General features: G+C 42.4%; 1 protein-coding gene across 1 annotated transcript; it reads left to right on the forward strand.

The window, feature by feature from the left end:
- Positions 1–14085: 14085 nt before the first annotated feature.
- On the forward strand, positions 14086–21959 carry LOC308088865 (uncharacterized protein; the record flags this gene model as incomplete). The annotated part of the gene is made up of 2 exons (XM_080433450.1): positions 14086–14626; positions 21454–21959. The coding sequence occupies 2 exons, from the start codon at positions 14086–14088 to the stop codon at positions 21957–21959; spliced, it is 1047 nt and encodes a 348-aa protein (XP_080289576.1).
- Positions 21960–25622: the final 3663 nt, after the last annotated feature.

A 25622-nucleotide genomic window follows, 5' to 3' on the forward strand; every position in this document is an offset into this window, starting at 1 on the left:
TATTTCATCATGCACAGTCTGTTGATCCAAAATATGGACATGTGCCATCCTTTATTTATAATATGTTCTTTTGAAGCTGACGTCTCCAAATATTTGAATCGGCGTGTAATACCGCGCAGAGGGAAGCTGTCGGTAAGGATCTTTATGGTTTGAGAACATGTCAAGAGCCCCCACGGTACATGTGTGAGCGAGCCACTGGATTATGCAAAGCATCGTTCACGGCCACTGTTTTATATGTTAAAGTATATGGAATGCGGACTAATTAAAGCTTTTTTTTTAAATACAAGATGACATCTGAACATATCATCCGTTTTTGTAATAATTTCTGTTGGTGACCATACATTATTGCAAAGTCAAATTATAAAATATAATAATAATAACGTGGACCAGGGATCCTTTCTCAATTGAGCACACTTACAGACACATGGACACACACACACACACACACACACACACACACACGCACGCACGCACGCACGCACGCACGCGCGCGCGCGCGCGCGCGCGCGCACACACACACACTCTGAGATGATTCCTGTATGCATTACGTCCAGACTGACATGTCAAGAGCCGCAGATTAACTGCACCCCCCCTTCAACTTCCTTTTATCCCCTCCGTTCCGGGGGGGCACGCTCATTTACATAAACAGATAATCCTTGATAAAAATTTCCATTAGACAAAGGTGAAATGGATCAATTTCCGCTGCCAAGATAAATCTCGCATTTTTACACCGACAGGGTCATTACACAAGCCACATTTCAGGAGTAATGTATTTTAAAAAAGAATCCGGCCGATAGTGGCCCATTTCCCGCTTTCCAATTACCTTTAAGAAAAGCTTATTCTGTGGACAATAAAGCACATTACGGCACAATATGATACAGTCCATAAAGATCAGAGCATTTGATGATGGGGGGTGGGGGGGGTTTGCGAAAGCTCAGCATATTTCGGGTGGGCATGTCACAACCCTGTGGTTATCGCAGACACCTTGCTGTGCTCGCCATGCAAATGTTCTATTACAGCCAGTCCAAATACATTAAGAGGCCTGTTGGAGAATAAACAGGCTCCCCCACCTTCACCCCACACCTTCCTGTTTCGCGCGCCTCACCCTCATTTCTTTAAAGGGAGGTGGAGGGTGAGGTGTGTGTGTGTGTGTGTGTGTGTGTGTGTGTGTGTGGGGGGGGGGGGGGGGGGTGGGTTAGGTGGGATTGACGGGATGGCGGGGAAGGTGACGCCACCGGGTCCGGGGGCAGGAAGGAGGATGAAAATCTCATTAAGTCCTCTTCCACCCCAATCGGTGGCCCTGCCTTTTCGACCTTGAGAAACCCCCCCCCCCTTTCCATCCCCCATACTTTAACTCTGCCGTGGGTGACTGGTGGTTTGACTTGGGGTGGGGGCGGGGGGGCTGGCGGGCGCAACGGCGCCGTCGTCTGAGACCTCCCAACCCCCCCACCCACTTTCTCACTCCTCCTGTTGTCCCAAGAGCTGCATTGTAGGAAGGAAAAAAAAGGAATGTCAATTTTACTCAGAGAGAGTACAGAGGCATTAACAAGCATGTTGTACACTCTGAGGACACTGAGGATTTTTGCAGTGTGCTGTAGAGCTCTGAATCAAGTGGCCCCTCACATCAGCTCACTGGTTGGTTGGGCTGACTGATTCATTCATTCAATGACTCTGACTCGTTCACTTGACTTTGACTCGTTTTACTGTCTCATTCACTCTCTCATTCAACTTGATCAGTGAACAAGTCAGTTCACTGAAATTATTGTATTATCTGACAAATGGAATCAAATGTACAGTGTGCAGGTCCATTTGGTTCCATTTGCACACTGTGAGAGTTTAGGCTACATTTAGAGACATCTAAAAGACACAACCAAAATTGTGAGGTATAGTCGTTCTTATAGCGAACGGAACCGTAATCGTCACTGGTCAAACTCGTAGAGACAGAAGCGGTGCAAAGCAGGTTCCCTCCTCTTTTGTCCCAAATAGGGTTTGGGATCCTTTAGGATTTTAGCTTTTAGCTTCCTTCACGATTCCCTCGTAACGGACAGATTACAAATTGAACCAAATGGACCCATAAGGGTCCATTTGGTTCAATTTGTACACTTGCAGGTACACTTACAGGTACACTTACAGGTCTGTAACCCTGAGAGTGTATACAAATGGAACCATTTGTACACTCTCAGAGTTATGGTGCTCCTTGTATAAAAGTTTGAGAACAACTGGTATTGTATTTGTATAGCAGAATGTGAAGTCCTCATACCGGCTCTGACAGTGTGATACAAAAACGGTTCCGGAAACGGTTCCAAAAGTGATGGAGCCGATTCCGGTTCCTCGATGTTGGATCCGGTTCCTCCGGGTTCCGGATCCCAACCCTATAGTCCCAAACAGCGAGAGAGACATGAAATCCATTATTACACTGATGTGATTGGGTGGCATCCCTCTTAATACAGGGTCTGCATCTGATGAAGCATCGCTGATGATTCTCACAACATTCCACCAGTGTCATGCTTGGGGTTAATAAACAAATGAAAATAATCCACTAAAAGGGTTGGCTTTACCTCAATCTGGTTTCCTCTGACGGTTAATTATTCATTGAGTGCAATCCATCCACCTCTCCGGTCCATCCATCCGTGCATCCATTTCCGATTGTCCGCAGGTCCCATTCCTGTCATTTCCTTAATCATAACTTCAATTATTGTTCTGTTCTAATGGACCAACTTTGAATAAATCATGAAACATCACCTGATTGGTACACTATTTATGATTGGCCTGCTGCGTGGCGAGGGAAGAAGAGTGCACCTTGCATGCTGGGAGTTGACGTCTCTATGAGTGATAAAGACGGAGGTACCATAGCACCTCCTGCTGGTCCACAGAGTGAACTGTGAAGAACAGTCCAGCCCAATCTGCCGTTCATTCAGCCTTTTTTCATTTGCACCCTTAAACGGTCAAGCTTTTGTGTGTGTGTGTGTGTGTGTGTGTGTGTGTGTGTGTGTGTGTGTGTGTGTGTGTGTGTGTGTGTGTGTGTGTGTGTGTGTGTGTGTGTGTGTGTGTGTGTGTGTGTGTGTGTGTGTGTGTGTGTGTGTGTGTGTCCAACACACACTGGTACAGTAGGCTACTGGTACAGTAGGCTACTGGTTCTCAACCTTTTAGGCCGTGACCCCAAAATAATCATATTTGAACTGGGGACACCCCCCGCCCCCCTGACAAGCACTTGGAATTGAGTTGAGGCATTACAGTTAGTTTGACTCGGTTCCACTGATAAATATTGTGAAAATAGCCGATCTACAAGCTCACAACACAACTTCACTGTCATCTGGGGACCTCCCCCCCAAAAATCAGACCCACAGGTTGAGAACCACTGTGGTACAGTACAGCCAGAGTTCTTATATAATTATATAATCATATATATATATATATATATATATATATATATATATATATATATATATATATATATATATATATATATATATATATATATATATATATATAATTATTATTAATATATATATACATATATATATATATATATATATATATATATATATATATATATATATATATATATATATATATATATATATATATATATTAATAATAATTATATATATATATTCGATTTTAAAATTCATTGCACAATATGCAATGTCAATAGGCGATAGGAAAGTAAAAATGTTTTGAAAAACCGAAACTGAACGCATCAAGGAAAATGCATGTATGTTTTTGTTTTGCAATAATATCTTATTTTTAAAAGATGTGTAATAGTTTGGGTGAAGTAGGCTAGTATTAATAATAATCTAAACGTGTTATATTTTATGATGAAGTTATGGGGCATCTTCTGACAAAGATCATAACGATGATGATGATGATGATGTTTATTGAAACTATGTAATTTATGCCTCTGCTCTTCTTTCATTAGGAAGAAATTAAATCAGTGAAGTGTAGCCACAATGTAGCCAACTGCTCTGTGGATCCAGCGACTATTGTGTCACAAGTAAGAGCAGATATAGAGTGACACCTACAGGACGCTAGTTCAACTACACTCTATTGCCTATTCAGTTAACCCATGACCTAACAAAGTCATGTGAATATTTTAGTTTTAGGCATTAGTAATACCTAAAATAAAAAATATTCACATGCAATACCGAATTACTGTAGCCTGGTAAACCCTCCCTCCGGAAATCTCATTTCTATTTGATTCCTGGAGTGAGTCTGGCATGAACCGCCTCTCTGCAATATTGGCTGTGTATGCCAAACGGCCGCGCCTATCAGCGTCGTCGCTCATTGTTCTGTGATTGACAGCTTACGTTGGCCAATCAGGTGGCGAGTTCGAGTGAGCCCAAAACACGAACGGCAGCCATCTTTTTCTTGTGCGCTATTTTCTCCGCAATTTTTTTACTTCAAAAAGCTCTCTAACTTCTATTTTGAGGCACGGAATTTACTTATAAGATATCGTTTGGATAGAATTTAGTTGTTTAACTTCATATATGTGGTCAATTAATCATGACAAAGCCTATTTAAAAATAAAAATGTAGAGAACCGGTAGGGGCGGGCAGTGACACCCATGTAACCGAATAAGGCAACCCATTTTGGGCATGGATCGTCTCAAAAGTCCCCTTGCGTCACATTAAGACTGGTGAACTGCTGATTGGCTGAAGGGGAAAAATTATCATTGGCTGAAGGGGTTGTCAGTCAACGGTATTACTCCCGCCCAACTCCAGCACAGCCAATATTGCAGAAAGGCGGATCAGGCCAGACTCACTCCTGAAATCAAATGGAAATGAGATTTCCGGAGGGAGGGTTTACCAGGCTAGAATTACTGTACCTTGCCCAGAGTGACTGACTCACTCACTTTTTCATGAAATGACACAAACACACACACACACACACACACACACACACACACACACACACACACACACACACACACACACACACACACACAGGTGTTGCAGGAGGACAACCTCAGACCACCGGAAGTCTCGCTAGACGATATTGAAATCTCGTCTAGCGAGACTTCCAGTGGGGCGCATTCAAGACAATCACGTTGAACGTCATCACTATGAACCGTTGCATAGTGTTCTGTCACTATGAACGTCAGACAAAAAAAAAAAAAAACTATCAAAATGTGCGATCTAGCGCAAGGCCTATTGGCGCGTGTTTTTAGCTGTGGCGGACCCGGGATGTAGTTATGAAATTTCTCTAACATCATAGGAAAGGTAAGAAAATCATGGTCCAAATTTCCCCTTTAATAACTTCCTCCTGGACCATCCACCTCTACTTTTACAACAACAGGACGCAATACGCTGAAAGGTGTCAGTGACTTCAAATTCCTGGACTCATGGATCAACTTGACAGAGCAAGACCTTTAAACCTTCTAAGTGGGGTCCTTGGGGGGGTTCCAGGGGGTCTCCAGCAAGGTTACTTAATATAGCATGACAATCATTTTGACCTCTTTATCCATTTATATGTTGGCTATTCAAAAATGCCAGATCTACAAGCTCACAGCGCGTCACTTTGTGAAGCGCTGCGAGCTTGTAGATCTGTTTTGACCATTTTTGCGGTCGGATCTGTGGCTCTGGACAACCGGATCTCTGTGTCTGTCAGTCCTTGTCCCCCCCCCCCTGTTTCCTGAGAGGTAAAGGTGGGGGGAAATGTCTGGATGAACTCTGTCCAGTCTGATCTTATCTTTCCCTGTTGCATGCTGTAAAGTAGGCCTGCATGGCACACTTAGGCCTGATTTATTTCTGTAAAGGATTAGCTGGACAGAGTTCTTTCAGACATAACCCCCCACGATGGTCCTCCAGTACCTTGATGGCATGGGACTAGAACCTGCAAACTGTCTGTAGCAGAGGCAACCGATCAAGCACAGCACACCATTGCGCCAAGTCACCTTCGAGCCATCAGCAGGTGTCTTCTATTGCTTTTCAATTGTTCTTTTTTATTGTAGCCTTGAAAATTCCAAAGTACTCCAACGTTGAACTATATGAGGACATGGATTTGAACATGTAACCTCTGTGCTGAAAGTCAGATTTTTAGACCACTTCACTACCTTTGGCACTCACAACACATGTTTCTTTAGTACTCTTGAAGCGTTCTTTTGTATTTTAGCCTTGATAATTTCAACGTACTCCAACATTGAACTATAGTGCAGGTGGGATTTGAACATGGAACCACTGGGCTGAGCATTCGATCATTTGACCACTACATTATCTCTCAGGCACTCACAGCACAAATCTCTTAGTACTGTTGAAGTTCTGATTTGTCTTTTGGTGCTTTTGAGTTGTTCTTTTGTAGTCTGGCACAACTTTAAAGTACTCTAGCATTTGCTTCAACAACAGATGGCCTGAGACTTGACGATGGAAACTTTCTGAAAGACTGAGGGCCCTATCTTGCACGCCTTATCCCTTATGCCTAATCTTATTTTTTAAGTATTTAAAAAAAACATTTTAAGATGTTAAGAAAATGACCGATCTACATCTACACGTTAGTGCTTGTAGATCGGCTATTTTCACTATTTAGAAAAGTTTTTTTCAAAATACAATAAAAAATGCCTACTAGGCATAAAGGATAAGGTGTGCAAGATAGGGCCCTGACAATACTACACCAGTCATTCACTTAGTGCTTTTGATGTGTTTGTTTAAATATGTTAACATTCACAGCACTTTTGTATTTAACTACAGTAGGTCTGGGAAGTGTTCTTTTGGACATACCAGCAAAGCCCAGCTTACTAGCTTGGCTTTGCTGGTCATTCCAGCAAACCAGCAAGACTAGCCTGACCAGTTTGTCCAGTTAAGACCTGGGCCCTATTCCTCGAAAGGTAAATTAAATAAGCCTGGCCTAAAGTCAAATCCAGGCTTGACAAAGTCGGGTCCGTATAGCCTGGTTTATTCGGTTCCATGAACGCAAAGCCAGGCTGAAAAGGAGCGACTTTGTCGAGCTAGACCAAACCAGGCTGTGTCGAGCCAGGATAATGAAGCCAGGCTTCAAGCATTTCTATAAAAGACCATGAAAGTCGATAGCAGAATCCTTGAACTTGACCAATCATGGAGTCCAAAACCAGAGCAGCGTTCTTCTCTGTGGCTGAACAGCAGCACTGCAGCAGCTCATGAAATCATACAAGGAAGTAAAATGTATTTAAGCAAGAAAGGAAACGCGACCGCAATAAATAGATCCAGGGAGAAAGCGTGGCAAAGTATTGCAAGCACATAGAGTGTGTGTGTGTGTGTGTGTGTGTGTGTGTGTGTGTGTGTGTGGGGTTGTGTGGTTGTGTGTGGTTGTGTGTGTGTGTGTGTGTGTGTGTGTGTGCGTGCGTGCGTGTGTTTGCAACGGGACGGGACGGGGGGGCAACGGGACGCCCGGGAATGGGGGGTGACCGCGACGGGGGCCGCGACGGGACGCACGACGGGACGCACGGAGGAGGGGGGGGGGGGTTGACGCGCAATAACCCCACATTTGCAAGACCACTTTGGTTTGGGTTGTGTAGTTACCTTGCCATCATGATGTAACTCCAAAGGTGGACAAGAAATACAAAATAATTTCTCCATTGACTAGAAATTGATAATTTAAAATATGCTCCTCATTGACAAACATTCAGTGAGACTCTTTTAAACCTGTAACTAATATTTATATATATATATATATATATATATATATATATATATATATATATATATATATATATATATATATATATATATATATACGTCAGACATTTTTTATAATATTTAAAAAAATCTGTAATATATTATCAAACATCTAACAACAATATGAACTATAGTATTAACAGAGTGACAATGACATATCACATGAGTCATTGTGAAACAATTATGATTCATGGTCACACACTATTTCAGTAATATAATTAATTTGATTATATCTTATTGTATTTATTTCATTTTATTTGAATGCAGGGTCATTAAAATGAGTCCATATATACAAACACATGTTTTGAATTAACTGTAGAAAAACTTGAAGAACACTGGATTAAGTAAGCTTGGCTGTTAGCCTGCTCCTGACCAGGCTAACTTCACAGATAAATTGCCATGGTAACTAAGGTAGGCTTGCTTCAATTCTCTTTCGTGGAATCGGGTCATGGCTAAACTTAGCCAGGGTGAACTGGCTAAACTACTTTTTTTTTTTTTGTGATCAAGTTTTTATTTTATTTTTTTGTTCACACAGCTGGAGGATTGAACAAGCATGTCCTGCACAGTACAACTGTGCAGCTGATTCCAATATACATTTGAACTGCCCAACAAGGGGTTCTTATTTGTCCCTCCAGTTAAGAATTTCCCCTAGTCCCCACCCCCACCCTACCTGGCCCACAGGTTGAACAGACATAGACAGGGCAGATGCATTAATATATAAAATAAATACAGCAAAGAAAAAAAAACATAAGCAAAGCAAATACAGATGCAAGACTGCATAAAAAGGGAAAAAATAATAATCAATAGTTATGTATGGTGTTAATAGCATGATTTAAGTTTCTCCAGTGCTATGGCTAAGGTAACAAGCATGTTTTCTTCCCATTGGTTCGAGCTATAGAGAGTTCCAGGGAGATCATGTCCATTAGTGCGAGTATCCATTGTGAAGCTTCTATTTTATGGGGAGGTTTCCATCTTAGGACCAGCAGCTTTTTCGCAGCTGTCAGCCCCAAGAGTAGAAGTCTTCTTTGTGGCATTGTCAACCCGATCGTTGAATCATCATTCAACATTAAAATATTAGGTAAGAGGGGGATAGGAATTCCCATTACCTCAGATAATACTTGTGAAACTCTGAACCAAAAATAATTCACATCTGGGCACTCCCACATCATGTGCATATATGTTCCTAATTTGTTGTTGTTACATAGTATGCAAATGGGTGTTGTACAGAGCTGGAGTTGAAAACGTTTCCTTGGAGTCAAATAGAATCTATGGATAAATTTGAAATTCAACATTTGATAGTTATAATTTCGTGATGAGAGAGAGACATTTTCCCAAACTCTTTTCCAATTGACCGACTGCTGCCAATTTTTTAAGTCAACATTCCAGACGGTAGACACACCCATTGGTGGGCATGTGGATTCTCTCAATTTCTTATACAAATAGGACACAATACCCTCACATTTAGGAACATTAGTTAAGTGGTTAAGGAGTATATGTACAGGTAGAGCATTTTTCCACGGGATCCCCTGTGCTTGAATGACTGCCCTTAATTGTAAATAAAAAAAGAAAGAGAATGATGGTAAGCCATAACTGTTCTTGAGATCTTCAAATGATCTTAAACCCTCATTATTAAATATATCAGAAAGAGTATGGATGCCGCAGCTGGACCAAGATGGAAAGAACAAGGGTTTGCGCTCCAAGCACAATAACATATTTTTAAAGATTGGTGTATGTGTATGCCATCTGACATTCCACTTTCCAATTTTTTCGGCTTGCTGCCATGTGTGAATAGAGTGAGATATGATAGGACCAAATTTTAACTGGCAGTATTTGTTGGACAAACCACTGAACAGAACTTCATTTAATTTATAAGGGGTAATTATACTTCGTTCCATCATAAGCCATGGGATATTCTCTTCTTGGGAAAACCATCTCTCAAGTGAGCGAATGGCAAAGGATATGTGATATAACTCAAAGTTTGGTAATTCGAATCCACCTTTTTGTTTACTCTGGTAAAGAATTGTGTTTTTTAACCTTGGTCGTTCCCCCTTCCAAATAAATTTTGTAACAAGGCCCTGTATCTGACTCCAATAACGGGGAGGGGTAGGTAATGGGAGCATACTGGAAATAAAATTAACTCTTGGTAATATGTTCATATTTATGATGGATATTCGACTGCTTAATGACAATTTTTGATTGAACCATCTGTCCAGGTCGTTGCAAACAGAGTGACGTAATGTTTTGTAATTGGCAGTGGCAATTCTGTCAATAGATGAAAAAATATTTATTCCTAGGTATTTAAATGTAGAGACCTGAGGTATTTCTGTTTGCAGTCCTGGACAGATAGATGCCTTACCTAGGGGTAAAAGAGCGCATTTCTTCAAATTAATTTTATAACCTGAAAAATTACTGTATGAAGAAAATATTTCCATAATCTGTGGTAAGTCACATGGTGCATTCCCTAGGTAGAGTAAAATATCATCTGCATACATAGATATATGATTGCAAATATTCCCCACCATTATCGGGGTTATTGTTTGTAACTGACGTATTTTCTGTGCTAATGGTTCGAGTGAAATCGCGAATAGGAGCGATGAGACCGGACAACCTTGCGGAGAACCTCTGCTAACTGAGAATAGGGATGATAAGTGGTTACCAGTCAGTACCTGAGCAAGTGGGTTTTTGTATAACGTTTTTAACATACTTAAAAATTGATTGCCAAAACCCATGCGCTTTAATGTAAACCACAGAAAGTTCCATTCCAAGCGGTCAAAAGCCTTGTCTCCATCAATCGATGCAACTGCCGGGGAGGGGAATTAGCTGCGGAGGATATTATATGTAACAATCTTCTGACATTGTCAGTCGCTAGTCTGCTTTTTACAAAACCTGTTTGGTCAGGGTGCACTAATTTAGGAATGATGTCATCTAATCTGAGAGCTAAAGTTTTTGCGAATAATTTCTTGTCTGAGTTTAATAAGGATATTGGTCTATAACTTGCACAAAGTGTGGGGTCTTTACCAGATTTACATAGAAGTGATATGATGGCTGTCTTAACATCTCTGTTAAAAGAACCTTCCTGAAGAGCTTTATGGAACATATCAAGTATTAGAGGACCAAGTTCATCCCAAAATGTGAGATAGAATTCTGGCGGGATACCGTCCAGTCCAGGTGATTTGCCCTTTTTCATTCGTTTTAATGAAAGGAGTATTTCCTCTGTTGTAATTTGAGTGTCGAGATTGTTTTTCTCCTCAGCTGACAGGGTTGGTAGCTCTAAGTCCCTAAAAAAAGAATTCATTCTTTCTGAAGAGTCATTAATTTCACTTTCATATAAAATTTGATAATATTTTTCAAATTGTTTGTTAATTAATAAGGGGTCATGTAAAAGGGAGCCATCTTCTGCCTGTATTGAGTATCTGCCAAACGGTCGTTATTGCGCAATTTACTAGCTAATAAAAAACTTGGTTTACTTCCATCGAGATAATGAGATTGTCTCGATCTGTGAATTAAAAACTCTGTCCTCTTTGCAATGATTCCATTTAACTGGACTTAAACCATTAATATTTCCCTATTTCTTTCGGCTGAGAATCTAACATGTTGCTGGTGAATTAATAAAGCATAGGTTTGTTCCAGATTGGTGATTTCTTTTAGTCGTGCTCTATTTTGTGCTGATGCGAACGATATTGAATTATTCCTTATAAATCCCTTCGTGGCATCCCACAAAATCCGGACATCAGAAACAGAGTCTTTGTTAAAACGTAGGAATTCTTTCAGGGAGTTTCTAAACTGATCGCAAAATAAGGAATTCTGCAGAAGAGTGGTGTTAAACCTCCATCGGGTTGCACGATTGGGGTTTTTATCGAGCATTATAGTGCATAAATTAGCATGGTGGTCAGATAATGACATATATACTATTTCTGCCTTGGAGGTCATGTGTGTTATTTTAGAAGAAACAAGCACAAAGTCAATTCTAGAGAAAGAACGGTGTCTTCCGGAGTAGTAGGTATAGTCCTTTTTATGAGGATTATACTTGCGCCATATATCTACAAGAGCATAATGGTGCATCAAATTTTTCACCGCACGGGTGCTTGGTGAATTAACATTGGTAGATGTTCTATCTATGCCTTCCATGGCTGCATTAAAGTCGGCTCCCAAAATTATTTGAAATTCATTCATTTCGTTAATGATAGAACACAGAGATGAAAAAAATAAGCTATCATATGTATTGGGCGCGTACACTGAAATAAATGCAATTTTTTCTCCATTAATAACTGTTTTTACATAAGCAATTCTTCCCTCTTGGTCTTTTCCCTTTTTAATAATGCTGATCTTAAGGTTTGACCGAAGTAGAATAATCACTCCTTTTGTTCTGTTTTTAGCTGCAGAAAAGGCTGCTACCTTAAAGTCAGCATAGTTAAATTTACAGATATCTTGGTGTAGCAAATGTGTTTCCTGCAATAGTGCAATATCTACAGCCTTTTCTCTTAAAATGTCCAAGCATCCACAGCGTTTTTTAACATCGTTGATGCCCTGAACATTCCACGAGAATACATTCAATCTAACCATAATTCGTATTTATGATAGTATTTAAACAGGTAATATTCAAAGTAGGTAAGAGCACAACAATAGTCATGATAGAAAAAAGAACAAAACGAGGTGAATATAAGAACATTTTTAAATTGCTAAACAAAAACCAGCTCAAAGTAAAAAAACAATGAAAAAATAAATCCCCAATCCATTCACTGTTCAACCTGCCCTCCCCGTTTCCCTCCCTCCCTCCTAATCCCGAATAAGACAAATAAGCTGCTATTTTAAGAGCAGAAAATATATTGCAAAGATAAATTATTGTCCTGCATTGACTCTTATAACTCCGCCTCATCTATGCGGAGGTGCAACACGTCAGTAGTGAGAACGGGAAGCGCTTTTCCGCACCGCTTCATTAATTAATTGAATGATTCCCCACGTTAACCATATTACATTTAAGTATATATACAAATATTCGTTTACTGAGTAATTATGGCGTAATGGCCTGCTAAGTGCAGTTTCAAGGGGGAACATCAATACAAAAAGAAAAAGAGAGAAATTTAAACATTATAATTTAGGTGTGTCTGTCATACCCAGTTAGCTGTGTGGCTAAACTAATCTTCAAGATAATGCAGCTTTCATGGAACCGATTCAGCCCTAATCCTGGCTAAATTAAGCCAGGATAGGCTCAAATTCACCTTTCGAGGAATAGGGCCCAGCTAAAACCAGCCAAAACCAGCAACCATCTGTAAGCTGGTTTTTGCTGGGGTTTTTTCAGCATTAGGTCGATCCTCAATTAAGGGTCACCTCACTCTCCTGCCGATCTGTCTTTTTATGCCCAGGTGCAGGTCCTTAGTCATCAAGGGCCGGGTAATCAGCCGTCAGGAAAACAAATACTAAATCAAATACTAAATCAGCACTCAAAACAACTTTTAAGGAAAGCGAACCAGCGGGGGAAATTCAGTTGCTGTGGACAGTTCAGACATAATCGGTAGGCAGGTCTGGTTATTTTAAACAAGATTTCAAATTTTATGAAATCGAGAACAATGGCTTCTATTATAGCGTGCCAACTTTCCAGGAATAGAAAGCCTGCAGTTTCTATTAGCTTGGATCAATGATGTCACTGGTAGGCAGGTTTCTAAACATTGTTTACATCTGCTTCTGCAAGTGATCACGTGAGATGAGATCATGTGGGGTGCTGCGTTGCACAATCAAGTTCAATAATCCTAATAAAATCCAATGTTTTGTGATGCGACATTTTCCTCGAATCTTGCAGTGTGTGCATGTTTGAGAATTGAGATTATAGAGAGGAGAATCGTAAGATTATTTGCATGGGCATGATGCACCGATTTTAGGATTTTATGTTCATATTTCACATGACTGCAGAGGTAATGTGTACCGATTTGTGTGAGTTTTTGACAAAATGTGTAGGAGTAGTATAGCAAAACGTAGCAAAATACAACATGGCGTAAAATCTAGTTAATGACCAGAACAAACAAATGAATTCTCTTCAATGAGCACTGAGGATTTTACAGTGTAGATTGGGGGTTCCAGTATATAGTTTAGTAAAGCCATCATCACAACAACTGCTAGCATGAGAGATTTGGCAGGAGCCGCCACTTTTGCAAGGATGCCTGTGCAAATTGGCGTTGTTAGGAATGCATTGGCAACTATGTGTAACGTCACACACAACACTCGGTCTCCGTTCTGGCCAGTCTATATAAGATGGCGAAGGTGGCTTTATACTTCCTTGTCTAACAGCAACAGAGACGGTTAGTGAGAGAGACAGAGGAGAGACAGAGGCGAGACAGAGGAGAGACAGAGGCGAGAGACAGAGAGGCGAGAAAGAGGAGAAAAAAAAGAGGGAGATAGAAAACAAAACAAAACAGCTTGAGAAGTCACGTCACCAGGTGTAATAATGGCGATGAGCAATAACGAGTGCTTTGGATGTGGCCAAACGGGTCACTGGATCAACAAGTGTCCCGATGCTGGGAAAGGGAGGGGTCGAGGGAAGGACCTGTTATGCTATCGCTGTGGTGAGCCGGGTCACTGGATCAACAAGTGTCCCGATGCTGGCAAAGGACGAGGTCGAGGGAAGGACCTGTTATGCTATCGCTGTGGTGAGCCGGGTCACGTCGCCAAGTTCTGCGAGAGGACCGAGGATGCCTGCTATAACTGCGGCCAAGAGGGCCATATTTACAGGGACTGCAGGGAAGCCAAGAAGGAGAGAGAGATGGTTTGCTACACCTGCGGTATAGCGGGTCACATAGCGCGCGACTGTAACCATGCTAACGAGCAGAAGTGCTACACCTGTGGAGGGTTTGGACACATCCAGACTGGGTGTGAGAAGGTCAAGTGTTACAGGTGTGGAGAGATCGGTCATGTGGCGGTTCACTGCGGCAAGGCTGCCGAGGTCAACTGCTTCATCTGTCAGAAGTCAGGTCACCTGGCCAAAGAGTGTACGTCCAGTGCCGTTGAAGCTAGCTGAACCCTGATAGCATGCTAAAACAACCCACACCCCCTCCCACGTATTGGCTCTTTACTGCATGATATTGTAAGACGCAAGACCTCTACAAATTTGTTTTTTTTTTCCTGTCAGGGGGTAATCTTGCAAACTGCTGGACAGATCAACACCAAATTTCTTGTGCATGTACTACATGTACATCTACTCTTTTTTTTAAACCCAAATATAGACTGGCCACAGGAAGGCTGAGCTCCTCATGGGAGTGTAACGCCATTATAAGCTCAATTCAATATTATAGGTTGAAGCAGAGACCTAATGTATCACCCCAGGAAAGAATTTGGTGAAAGTGACAAGGACAAACTCCCCTTTAAAAGGAAGAAACCTCAAGCAGAACCAGGCCTAGGAAGGGTGGCCATCTGCCTTCACCGAGACGGGGAGAGAGGGAAAAGGGGGATACAAGAATGGACAACAACAAAAATGGAGAGTGAGAGAGAAGGGACTAAAGAATGGGACAACAAACAAAACAACAGTAACAACTATAATAACAATAACAACAGTAATAACAGTCAGCGGTCAAATTCCATGGAAACCTTCCATCCGCAGCTGGGGGGTCTGCACGTGATCCATGGGAGCCTGCGAAACGAGGACAAAAACTCTGGGGAAGAGGTTCCCGAAAGTAGATTTTGTGGCATGCATTGATGGAGCATCGGCCACACAAGAAGGGGAGAGGGAGAGGAGAAGGGAGGAGGGGAAAGGATGTAGAATGGAGAGGGAATGGAGAGGAGAGGAGAGAGGGAGAGGAGGATGGGATGGGATGGGAAGAGATGGAGAGGGGAGAGGAGGAGGAGGGGATGAGAGGACAATGGAAGAGCAAAGATGGAGATGGAGAGGAGAGAGGAGGAGGAGGGGATAAGAGGACAATGGAAGAGGAGAGAGGAGGAGGGGATGAGAGGACAACTGAAGAGGAGAGAAAGGATGGAGATGGAGAGGGTGGAGAGAAGGGAGAGAGGAGCTTGGTGAGCCATGGGGAAAGTCCACCAGCAATCTACTGGTTTTCTCCTAGTTCCCGTTACTGAAGTATAGTAAAGTACAGCACAGTACACTAGTAGACACCATCTATTTACAGCATGACTCTGCAGGAGGCTAGCCGTCTATAAGAGGGTCAGTGTGTGTGCTGTGTGTCCGGAGCTAATCTCACAAATGTCAAATGTCTTGTGCAAACTGCCAGTAGGCCAAAGAGGTACCTACACTGATTTTCCTTCACATATGTTTTATGCTTTTTAAACATTTTGTAATATATCTCTGCTGTCCAGCCTGAAACCGCTAACTCCAAAACGCTCATTGTTCAGGAAACGAGAAAACAAAAATATAAAAAAAATATATATAATATTTTCAGGAAATGAAGAAAACCTTATATTAAAACAAATCAATACTGCCTCATCAAAGTTGGTATAGTGACTTTATATATTTTCAGATACTTGCATGTGTCATTATATTATCAACACTTTACCCAAATCGCGGGTAAATCAACACTACCCAGCGCTAGTGGAGTTAGTAGTTTCAGACGAGCAGAAATCAAGCTGAAATGGAGTTATTGTCCAAACAATAGCTCCACTCGCTGCTGAGGGAGAGGTTTCAGCGCGACAGAAATGCTATGAACGCTTTTCTTCTTGTCACATTGCTCTCCTCATTAAACACTTCATAGATTTTAGAAATATAATTACTTGTTTTCATAACATTAGCGTCAGTGCTAAGTTTGATAAACAGGTACACTGCATAGTTTTAACAGACTACGGGGAGTGTGTTTACGTGACCCTCCTCCTGGCTCACTGCGCAGCGCGCTCTACTCATGCTGTGAAAAAGCAGCATTGGAGAGGGGGGAGTTTGTTTTTGACGGACAGTTTGAGGATCCAATGGAGTTGGGAGTTTTCGTCAGAGGCGCTTTTTAATACTTTTCATTGGTTCAAATGTTTTGATTTTTTACACAGACGTAAAGGGTGTTCAATAGCGTTGGTTTATGAAAAAAAAAAAGAAGTTGAAAATGGAGTTAGCTGGTTCGTCCCGCACACCGACGATATACAATATTCCGTCATTGTCAGCAGGTATGTGAATTGTGGAATTTGTATGAAAGTACCGTGTAAGATGTTTTTATTTTATATATATATATTCGATTTTAAAATTCATTGCACAATATGCAATGTCAATAGGCGATAGGAAAGCAAAAACCTATAGCGAAACTGAAAGCATCAAGCAAAATGCATGTATGTTTTTGTTTTGCAATAATGTCTTTATTTTTAAAAGATGTGTAATAGTTTGGGTGAAGTAGGCTAGTATTAAAAATAATCTAAACGTGTTATATTTTATTATGAAGTTTGGGGCATCTTCTGACAAAGATCATAACGATGATGATGATGTTTATTGAAACTATGTAATTTATGCCTCTGCTCTTCTTTCATTAGGAAGAATAGTCGCTGGATCTGTGGATCCAGCGACTATTGTGTCACAAGTAAGAGCAGATATAGAGTGACACCTACAGGACGCTAGTTCAACTACACTCTATTGCCTATTCAGTTGACCCATAGCCTCGGAAACCCATGCATTTTTTTTTGTTACAAAAAAGAAAAGCCTGGGGGAGCGATGCACGAACGATGGTCTTGGACCTTGTTATCTCCCTACCAATCAGAGTGCAGAGGGGCGTCGCTCTAAATTTGGTGACGTCAGCGTGTTCCGTGCACAGGCCGAGGGGGGGAGGGGAGGGGAGGCGGGGACATAGATTGGTGAATCAATAGGAAGCCACGCACAAATCCAGGCGGCTGTGTTTGGGTCCGCCCTTCAAGACCATGGATTGAGCTCGTAGCCTCAGGCTAGTTGACCCATGACCTAACAAAGTCATGTGAATATTTTTGTTTTAGGCATTAGTAATACCTAAAATAAAAATATTCACATGCAATACCGAATTACTGTACCTTGCCCAGAGTGGCTGACTCACTCACTTTTTACTTTTACATGAAATCACACACACACACACACACACACACCCAAACACACACCCAAACACACACACACACACACACACACACACACACACACACACACACACACACATAAGGGTGTTGCAAGGGGACAACCTCAGACCCTTCCCCTTCATTATCACACCTTAGGAAGTCTAGAACGGGGGTTCTCAAAGTGGGGTCAGGGGTCCTTCAGGGGGTCCCCAGTAAAATGTGTTAATATAGCATCACAATAATTTGAACCACTTTATCCATTTATGTGTTGGCTATTCAACAATAGCAGCTATACAAGCTCGCAGCTCGTCACTTCGGGCCGCACTGCGAGCTTGTCCATCTGCTATTTTTGAAAGTTTTTGAAAAATCTTGAAATGTTGAATGATAAAAAAAAAAGTAACACAAATCTTCTCTTCTGGGGGTCCCTGGCACAAATCATTCTCAGATGGGGGTCCATGGACAAATATATCATTTTGGGGGTCGAAAACGTTTAAATGCTGTAGCCCTAACACACCAATGATCTGCCTGCTATCTGACCATGTAGTGCAGGCACATCTTGGGCAAGAATGCGCCCCACTGGAAGTCTCGCTAGCGTAATATTGTTGTACAGCGACATTCGACCAAACCCCGCCCTGCCGCCCTGCGATTGGCTGAATACAAAAACGAGAAAACAAGGACTCCGCCCCAGAGGGGACGGTGGGGGCATTTACAGTCTAATACAGACCAAAACCCTAGTATTGCATCTGGTCTCGTGGCGTGCCTCACTAGGCGTTAGAGTGTCTGCTGAGGCTCGAGATTGAATCCCGCTGGGGGCACTCTTTTTCCGACAACTGCAGACAACTTTTTTTTGGCTAATAAAGTATAGTTTTGGACCATGACGGAGGCGCGCCGACTCAGCAGACCTTGAGGCCGAGGAGTCACGCCCTCGCGCCTCCAGGCGCGAGTGCCCGCGACGACCGGCCGATGGTCTGCTAGTCGACTAAGCGCCGTCCGAGTTATGTACCACAGAATAGTAAATGATGTTGTGGGGACTGCGTTTGCCCCAACTGTCACTCAAAGTGACCACTGGCCAATCACAGCGCGACTTTTCCGGGTCTGGGGCGGGTCTTGGCAGAATGTCGGTGCATATCACTATCACGCGTCTCGCTAGACGATATTGAAATCTCGAGATTGAAATCTCGTCTAGCGAGACTTCCGGTGGGGCGCATTCAAGACAATCACGTTGCATAGTGTTCTGTCACTATGAACGTCACACAAAAAAAAGAAATAAACTATCAAAATGTGCGATCTAGCGCAAGGCCTATTGGCGCACGTTTTTAGCTGTGGGGGACCCGGGATGTAGTTATGGAATTTCTCTACTGTACCATTCATCCTAGGATATCATAACATCATAGAAAAGGTAAGAAAACCATGGTCCAACATTCCCCTTTAATAACTTCCTCATGGACCATCCACCTCTACTCCTACAACAATGACGCAATGCGCTGAAAGGAGTCAGTGACTTAAAATTCCTGGACTCATGGATCAACTTGACAGAGCAAGACCTTTAAACCTTCTCAAAGTGGGGTCCTTGGGGGGGTTCCAGGGGGTCCCCAGCAAGGTTAGTTAATATAGCATGACAATCATTTTGACCACTTTATCCATTTATATGTTTGCTATTCAAAAATGGCAGATCTACAAGCTCACTTTGTGAAGCGCTGCGAGCTTGTAGATCTGTTTTGACCATTTTTGCGGTCGGATCTGTGGCTCTGGACAACCGGATCTCTGTGTCTGTCAGTCCTTGCCCCCCCCCCGTTTCCTGAGAGGTAAAGGTGGGCGGTTATGTCTGAATGAACTCTGTCCAGTCTGATCTTATCTTTCCCTGTTGCATGCTGTAAAGTAGGCCTGCATGGCACACCAGCATCCATTACTTTGACATGTAAACTCTGTGTTGTGCTAATGGGACTTATGCCTGATTTCTTTCTGCAAAGGATTAGCTGGACAGAGTTCTTTCAGACATAACCCCCCACGATGGTCCTTCAGTACCTTGATGGCATGTCTGTAGCAGAGGCAACCGATCAAGCACAGCACACCATTGCGCCAAGTCACCTTCGAGCCATCAGCAGGTGTCTTCTATTGCTTTTCAATTGTTCTTTTGTATTGTAGCCTTGAAAATTCCAAAGTACTCCAACGTTGAACTATATATGAGGACATGGATTTGAACATGTAACCTCTGTGCTGAAAGTCAGATCTTTAGACCACTACACTACCTTTGGCACTCACAACACATCTTTCTTTAGTACTCTTGAAGCGTTCTTTTGTATTTTAGCCTTGATAATTTCAAAGTACTCCAACATTGAACTATAGTGCGGGTGGGATTTGAACATGGAACCACTGGGCTGAGCATTCGATCATTTGACCACTACATTATCTCTCAGGCACTCACAGCACAAATCTCTTAGTACTGTTGAAGTTCTGATTTGTCTTTTGGTGCTTTTGAGTTGTTCTTTTGTAGTCTAGCATTTGGTTCAACAACAGATGGCCTGGGACTTGACGATGGAAACTTTCTGAAAGACTGAGGGCCCTATCTTGCAACGCCTTATCCCTTATGCCTTATCCCTTATGCCTTATTTAAGTATTTTTTAAAAACATTTTAAGATAGTGAAAATAACCGATCTACATCTACACGTTAGTGCTTGTAGTGTAGATCGTCTATTTTCACTATTTAGAAAAGTTTTTTTCCAAAATACAATAAAAAATACCTTCTAAGATTAGGCATAAGGGATAAGGCGTGCAAGATAGGGCCCTGAGAATACTACACCAGTCATTCACTTAGTGCTTTTGATGTGTTTGTTTAAATATGTTAACATTCACAGCACTTTTGTATTTAACTACAGTAGGTCTGGGAAGTGTTCTTTTGGACTTACCAGCAAAGCCCAGCTTACTAGCTTGGCCTTGCTGGTCATTCCAGCCAGCCAGCTGGCTGACTGGTTGACCAACTATACTGACAAACCAGCAAGACTAGCCTGACCAGTTTGTCCAGTTAAGACCAGCTAAAACCAGCCAAAACCAGCAACCATCTGTAAGCTGGTTTTTGCTGGGGTTTTTTCAGCATTAGGTCGATCCTCAATTAAGGGTCACCTCACTCTCCTGCCAATCTGTCTTTTCATGCCCAGGTGCAGGTCCATAGTCATCAAGGGCCGGGTAATCAGCAGTCAGGAAAACAAATACTAAATCAAATACTAAATCAGCACTCAAAACAACTTTTAAGGAAAGCAAAAGTGTCTTGCAGTGTGTGCATGTTTGAGAATTGAGATTATAGAGAGGAGAATCGTAAGATTATTTGCATGGGCATGATGCACCGATTTTAAAATCCTTTAGGATTTTATGTTCATATTTCACATAGTATAGCAAAACGTAGCAAAATACAACATGGCGTAAAATCTAGTTAATGACAAGAACAAACAAATGAATTCTCTTCAATGAGCACTGAGGATTTTACAGTGTGGATTGGGGGTTCCAGTATATAGTTTAGTAAAGCCATCATCACAACAACTGCTAGCATGAGAGATTTGGCAGGAGCCGCCACTTTTGCAAGGATGCCTGGGCAAATTGGCGTTGTTAGGAATGCATTGGCAACTAAGTGTAATGTCACACAACACTCGGTCCGTTCTGGCCAGTCTATATAAGATGGCGAAGGTGGCTTTATACTTCCTTGTCTAAAAGCAACAGAGACGGTTAGTGAGAGAGACAGAGGAGAGACAGAGGCGAGAGACAGAGAGGCGAGAAAAAAAGAGGGAGATAGAAAACATAACAGCTTGAGAAGTCACGTCACCAGGTGTAATAACGGCGATGAGCAATCACAAGTGCTTTGGATGTGGCCAAACGGGTCACTGGGTCAACAAGTGTCCCGATGCTGGGAAAGGGCGGGGCAAAGGACTAGGTCGAGGGAAGGACCTGCCCTGCTATCGCTGTGGTGAGCCGGGTCACTTCGCCAAGTTCTGCGAGAGGACCGAGGATGCCTGCTATAACTGTGGCCACGAGGGCCATATTTACAGGGACTGCAGGGAAGCCAAGAAGGAGCGAGAGATGGTTTGCTACACCTGCGGTATAGCGGGTCACATAGCGCGCGACTGTAACCGTGCTAACGAGCAGAAGTGCTACACCTGTGGAGGGTTTGGACACATCCAGACTGGGTGTGAGAAGGTCAAGTGTTACAGGTGTGGAGAGATCGGTCATGTGGCGGTTCACTGCGGCAAGGCTGCCGAGGTCAACTGCTTCATCTGTCAGAAGTCAGGTCACCTGGCCAAAGAGTGTACGTCCAGTGCCGTTGAAGCTAGCTGAACCCTGCTAGCATGCTAAAACAACCCACACCCCCTCCCACGTATTGGCTCTTTACTGCATGACATTGTAAGACGCAAGACCTCTACAAATTAGTTTGTTTTTTCCTGTCAGGGGGTAATCTTGCAAACTGCTGGACAGATCAACACCAAATTTCTTGTGCACATACTACTTGCAGTAGGCCAAGAAGGCCAACAAGTACATCAACTTTTTTTTTTACCCAAATATAGACTGGCCACAGGAAGGCTGAGCTCCTCATGGGAGTGTAACGCCATTATAAGCTCAATTCAATATTATTGAAGGTTGAAGCAGAGACCTAATGTATCACCCCAGGAAAGAATTTGGTGAAAGTGGCAAGGGCAAACTCCCCTTTAAAAGGAAGAAACCTCAAGCAGAACCAGGTCTAGGATGGGTGGCCATGCATCTGCCTTCACCGAGACGGGGAGAGAGGGAAAAGGGGATACAAAAATGGACAACAACAAAAATGGAGAGTGAGAGAGAAGGGACTAAAGAATGGGACAACAAACAAAACAATAGTAACAACTATAATAACAATAACAACAGTAATAACAGTCAGCGGTCAAATTCCATGGAAACCTTCCATCCGCAGCTGGGGGGTCTGCACGTGATCCATGGGAGCCTGCGAAACGAGGACAAAAACTCTGGGGAAGAGGTTCCCGAAAGTAGATTTTGTGGCATGCATTGATGGAGCATCGGCCACACAAGAAGGGGAGAGGGAGAGGAGAAGGGAGGAGGGGAAAGGATGTAGAATGGAGAGGGAATGGAGAGGAGAGGAGAGAGGGAGAGGAGGATGGGATGGGATGGGAAGGAGAGGGGAGAGGAGGAGGAGGGGATGAGAGGACAATGGAAGAGCAAAGATGGAAATGGAGAGGAGAGAGGAGGAGGAGGGGATAAGAGGACAATGGAAGAGGAGAGAGGAGGAGGGGATGAGAGGACAACTGAAGAGGAGAGAAAGGATGGAGATGGAGAGGGCGGGGAGAAGGGAGAGAGGAGCTTGGTGAGCCATGGGGAAAGTCCACCAGCAATCTACTGGTTTTCTCCTAGTTCCCGTTAGTGAAATATAGTAAAGTACAGCGCAGTACACTAGTAGACCATCTATTTACAGCATGACTCTGCAGGAGGCTTGCCGTCTATATGTGTATGTGTGTGCTGTGTGTCCGGAGCTAATCTCACAAACGTCAAATGTCTTGTGCAAACTGCCAGTAGGCCAAAGAGGTACCTACACTGATTTTCTTTCACATATGTTTTATGCTCATTTTGTTTCATTTATTGTATTTATTGTATTTATTTCATTTATTTCATTTATTTTATTTTTCTCCTAAAAAGCATGAATGCATGTTCTAGCTCCAACATACTGTCAAGAAGACTTTTAAAGTTAACCTTTAGCCAGGACTTTCTTTTCTTTGAAATGTTTCATCTTTTTGGAAATATTAAACTTAATATTTTGGGATATGACATCCATCGCAAAAAAAACACAACTTTTTATTTACATGGAACCTCCTGGTGTCAAAAGATTGAGCCCACACCGTTTCTCTAGAAACAGTACCTATTTGTTTTCTTTGATCCTCCCTTTTCCAATGGACTGGGAGGGCTTTCAGCCTTGGGACCAGCCAAATCAGAGCAAAGAATACAAGGAGGAGAATAGAAATGGAAATGGAGAGGATATACAGCCAGAGAACAAACAGACGAGAGAGGGGGACACAGAGGTAGAGAGAAAGAAGAGAGACAGAGAAGAGGAAGATAGAGACATCATTTGTGGCATAAGTGCACAGTACATTTTTTGCCATCAATTTTATCAGATTTATTAAAAATACATTGTATCTCTTATTTCTTTTCCCAGATTGCATTTTTGGTGAAAACAAGCTATATCCCACTGCCGATAACTAAAGAACGGAATATCGCGGTTAGTTTTTTTTTCCCGAATGATAGAACAGACCCTCGTCTTTCCCCCCAGATATCTGTTGTTTACATCTTCTTTGAAAAAACATTTCTGTGGGTCTCGGAAGATTAGTAAAAGCGGTGGCGGATTAATTAATTAACTCCTTGCAGTCAATGTGTTAAGATGAGTGACTCTCCCCCCAAGAGTGAAATGGATGGATTTTCAGTTTTGACAGATGAAGAAATTCAGAGACTCTGACAAGACTTGCAAAAGTTACCCCTGGCACCACGGACACGTGCAGATTTACATGCAGAGTTTCTGCCTTTCAAGTTATGCATCTTAACCACGCCATGGCTTGCTTGCCCTCTCAAACAATTGGACTAACATTTCCACCCGTTCACACATCCTGATGACAACGTACGTCTATCAGTACATTTTTTGCCTGACCCTGTGGGGTCCTCTACATCAAAGGACCCCCATTATATTTTTTTCTTTTTGTTTATTTCTTTTTTTACTTTTCATAACTTTAAGGTCTGATTGGGTAAATATAGAGATATGTGACAAAATAGTCCATTACATTACTCATGTAATAGACTGACCACATAACCACATGGAAGCCACACCGTTCTTTTGTTGTTGTTGTTGCTGTTGTCAGATGTATCCAAAATGGATGTTCTTATATTGTTTGCTGCTATTGTTGGAGACTAGAGGTTCGCACCTACGTTGCACCACTGACCCATATATGGAGATCTCTGTATCTGACAGTCCCTTCTTTGCCCATATATGGAGATCACCGATGTCATCAGTATATGCCCATATATTGGCACGGCCCCTTTCGGGCTGTATGGAGCTGACTGATTTGTTTGAATTGATTTGCATTGGCAACTCCTTATATGGTTATGGCTGAGTCATAGTGACATGAGTGTGACGACGTGGTTTCCTTTTCTGGGGTTGAAAATAGTAACATTGGCACACCCCATTGAATATTTGCTTTCTCTGTACCTTTGGTCAGACTGTTTCTGTTCTTCCGATTTCCCATATTCCATCCTCATTGCCTATGGTTTCCAAAGTTTGCAGGATTGGTCCGTTTTGAACAAAAAGCCTCAAACTGTGCATGCAGCTTGCGATTTCCGTGAAATTTCACCCGCACATTCCCACTATGCCGAGGAAGAAATGCCACCCTTTTCACATTGGCCTGTTATAGCGCCACCAGCAGTTCTAATTTAGCAAAACACATTTTTGGAACAAAATGCCTCAAATCATGAATGAAGTGTCTGATTGCCGTGAAAGGCCTAAGAATAAATGGCACGGTTGGCACCCTTTTCACATTGGCCTATTATAGGCACTTTTTCTAGTTTGTTGTTTTCTCGCTGCTGCAGTTATTATTTTGTTGTTGTCATCTTGAACCCCGTCTTTCCCTCACTCTTCTTCCCCTCTGCTACGGAGTACCCGCCCTAGATAGAGCCTGGTTAGAGGAGTTCTTGCCACTGTCGCCAAATTCTTGCTCGGGGGAACGTTGGCTCTCTGCTTTTATGTCAAGGTGTCTTGAGGCAACCTATAATATTCGATTTAATTGAATTAATAATGGCGTGACTCCCATGTGGATCTCAGACTTCCTGTATTTGGGCAAGGTTTCAGCCCGATCACACTGCCATTGACTTCGATATCAAATTAAAGTAAATAAAAAAATGGCCTCTGCGCACAGAGGTAGTATACTGCGCATGCGAAACCCGTGAGAGAGTATGAACTCAAGTGAGCAGCTTCAT

Source organism: Gymnoscopelus braueri (assembly GCF_963280865.1).
Source record: "Gymnoscopelus braueri genome assembly, chromosome: 7".
Classification (NCBI taxonomy): Eukaryota; Metazoa; Chordata; class Actinopteri; order Myctophiformes; family Myctophidae; genus Gymnoscopelus; species Gymnoscopelus braueri.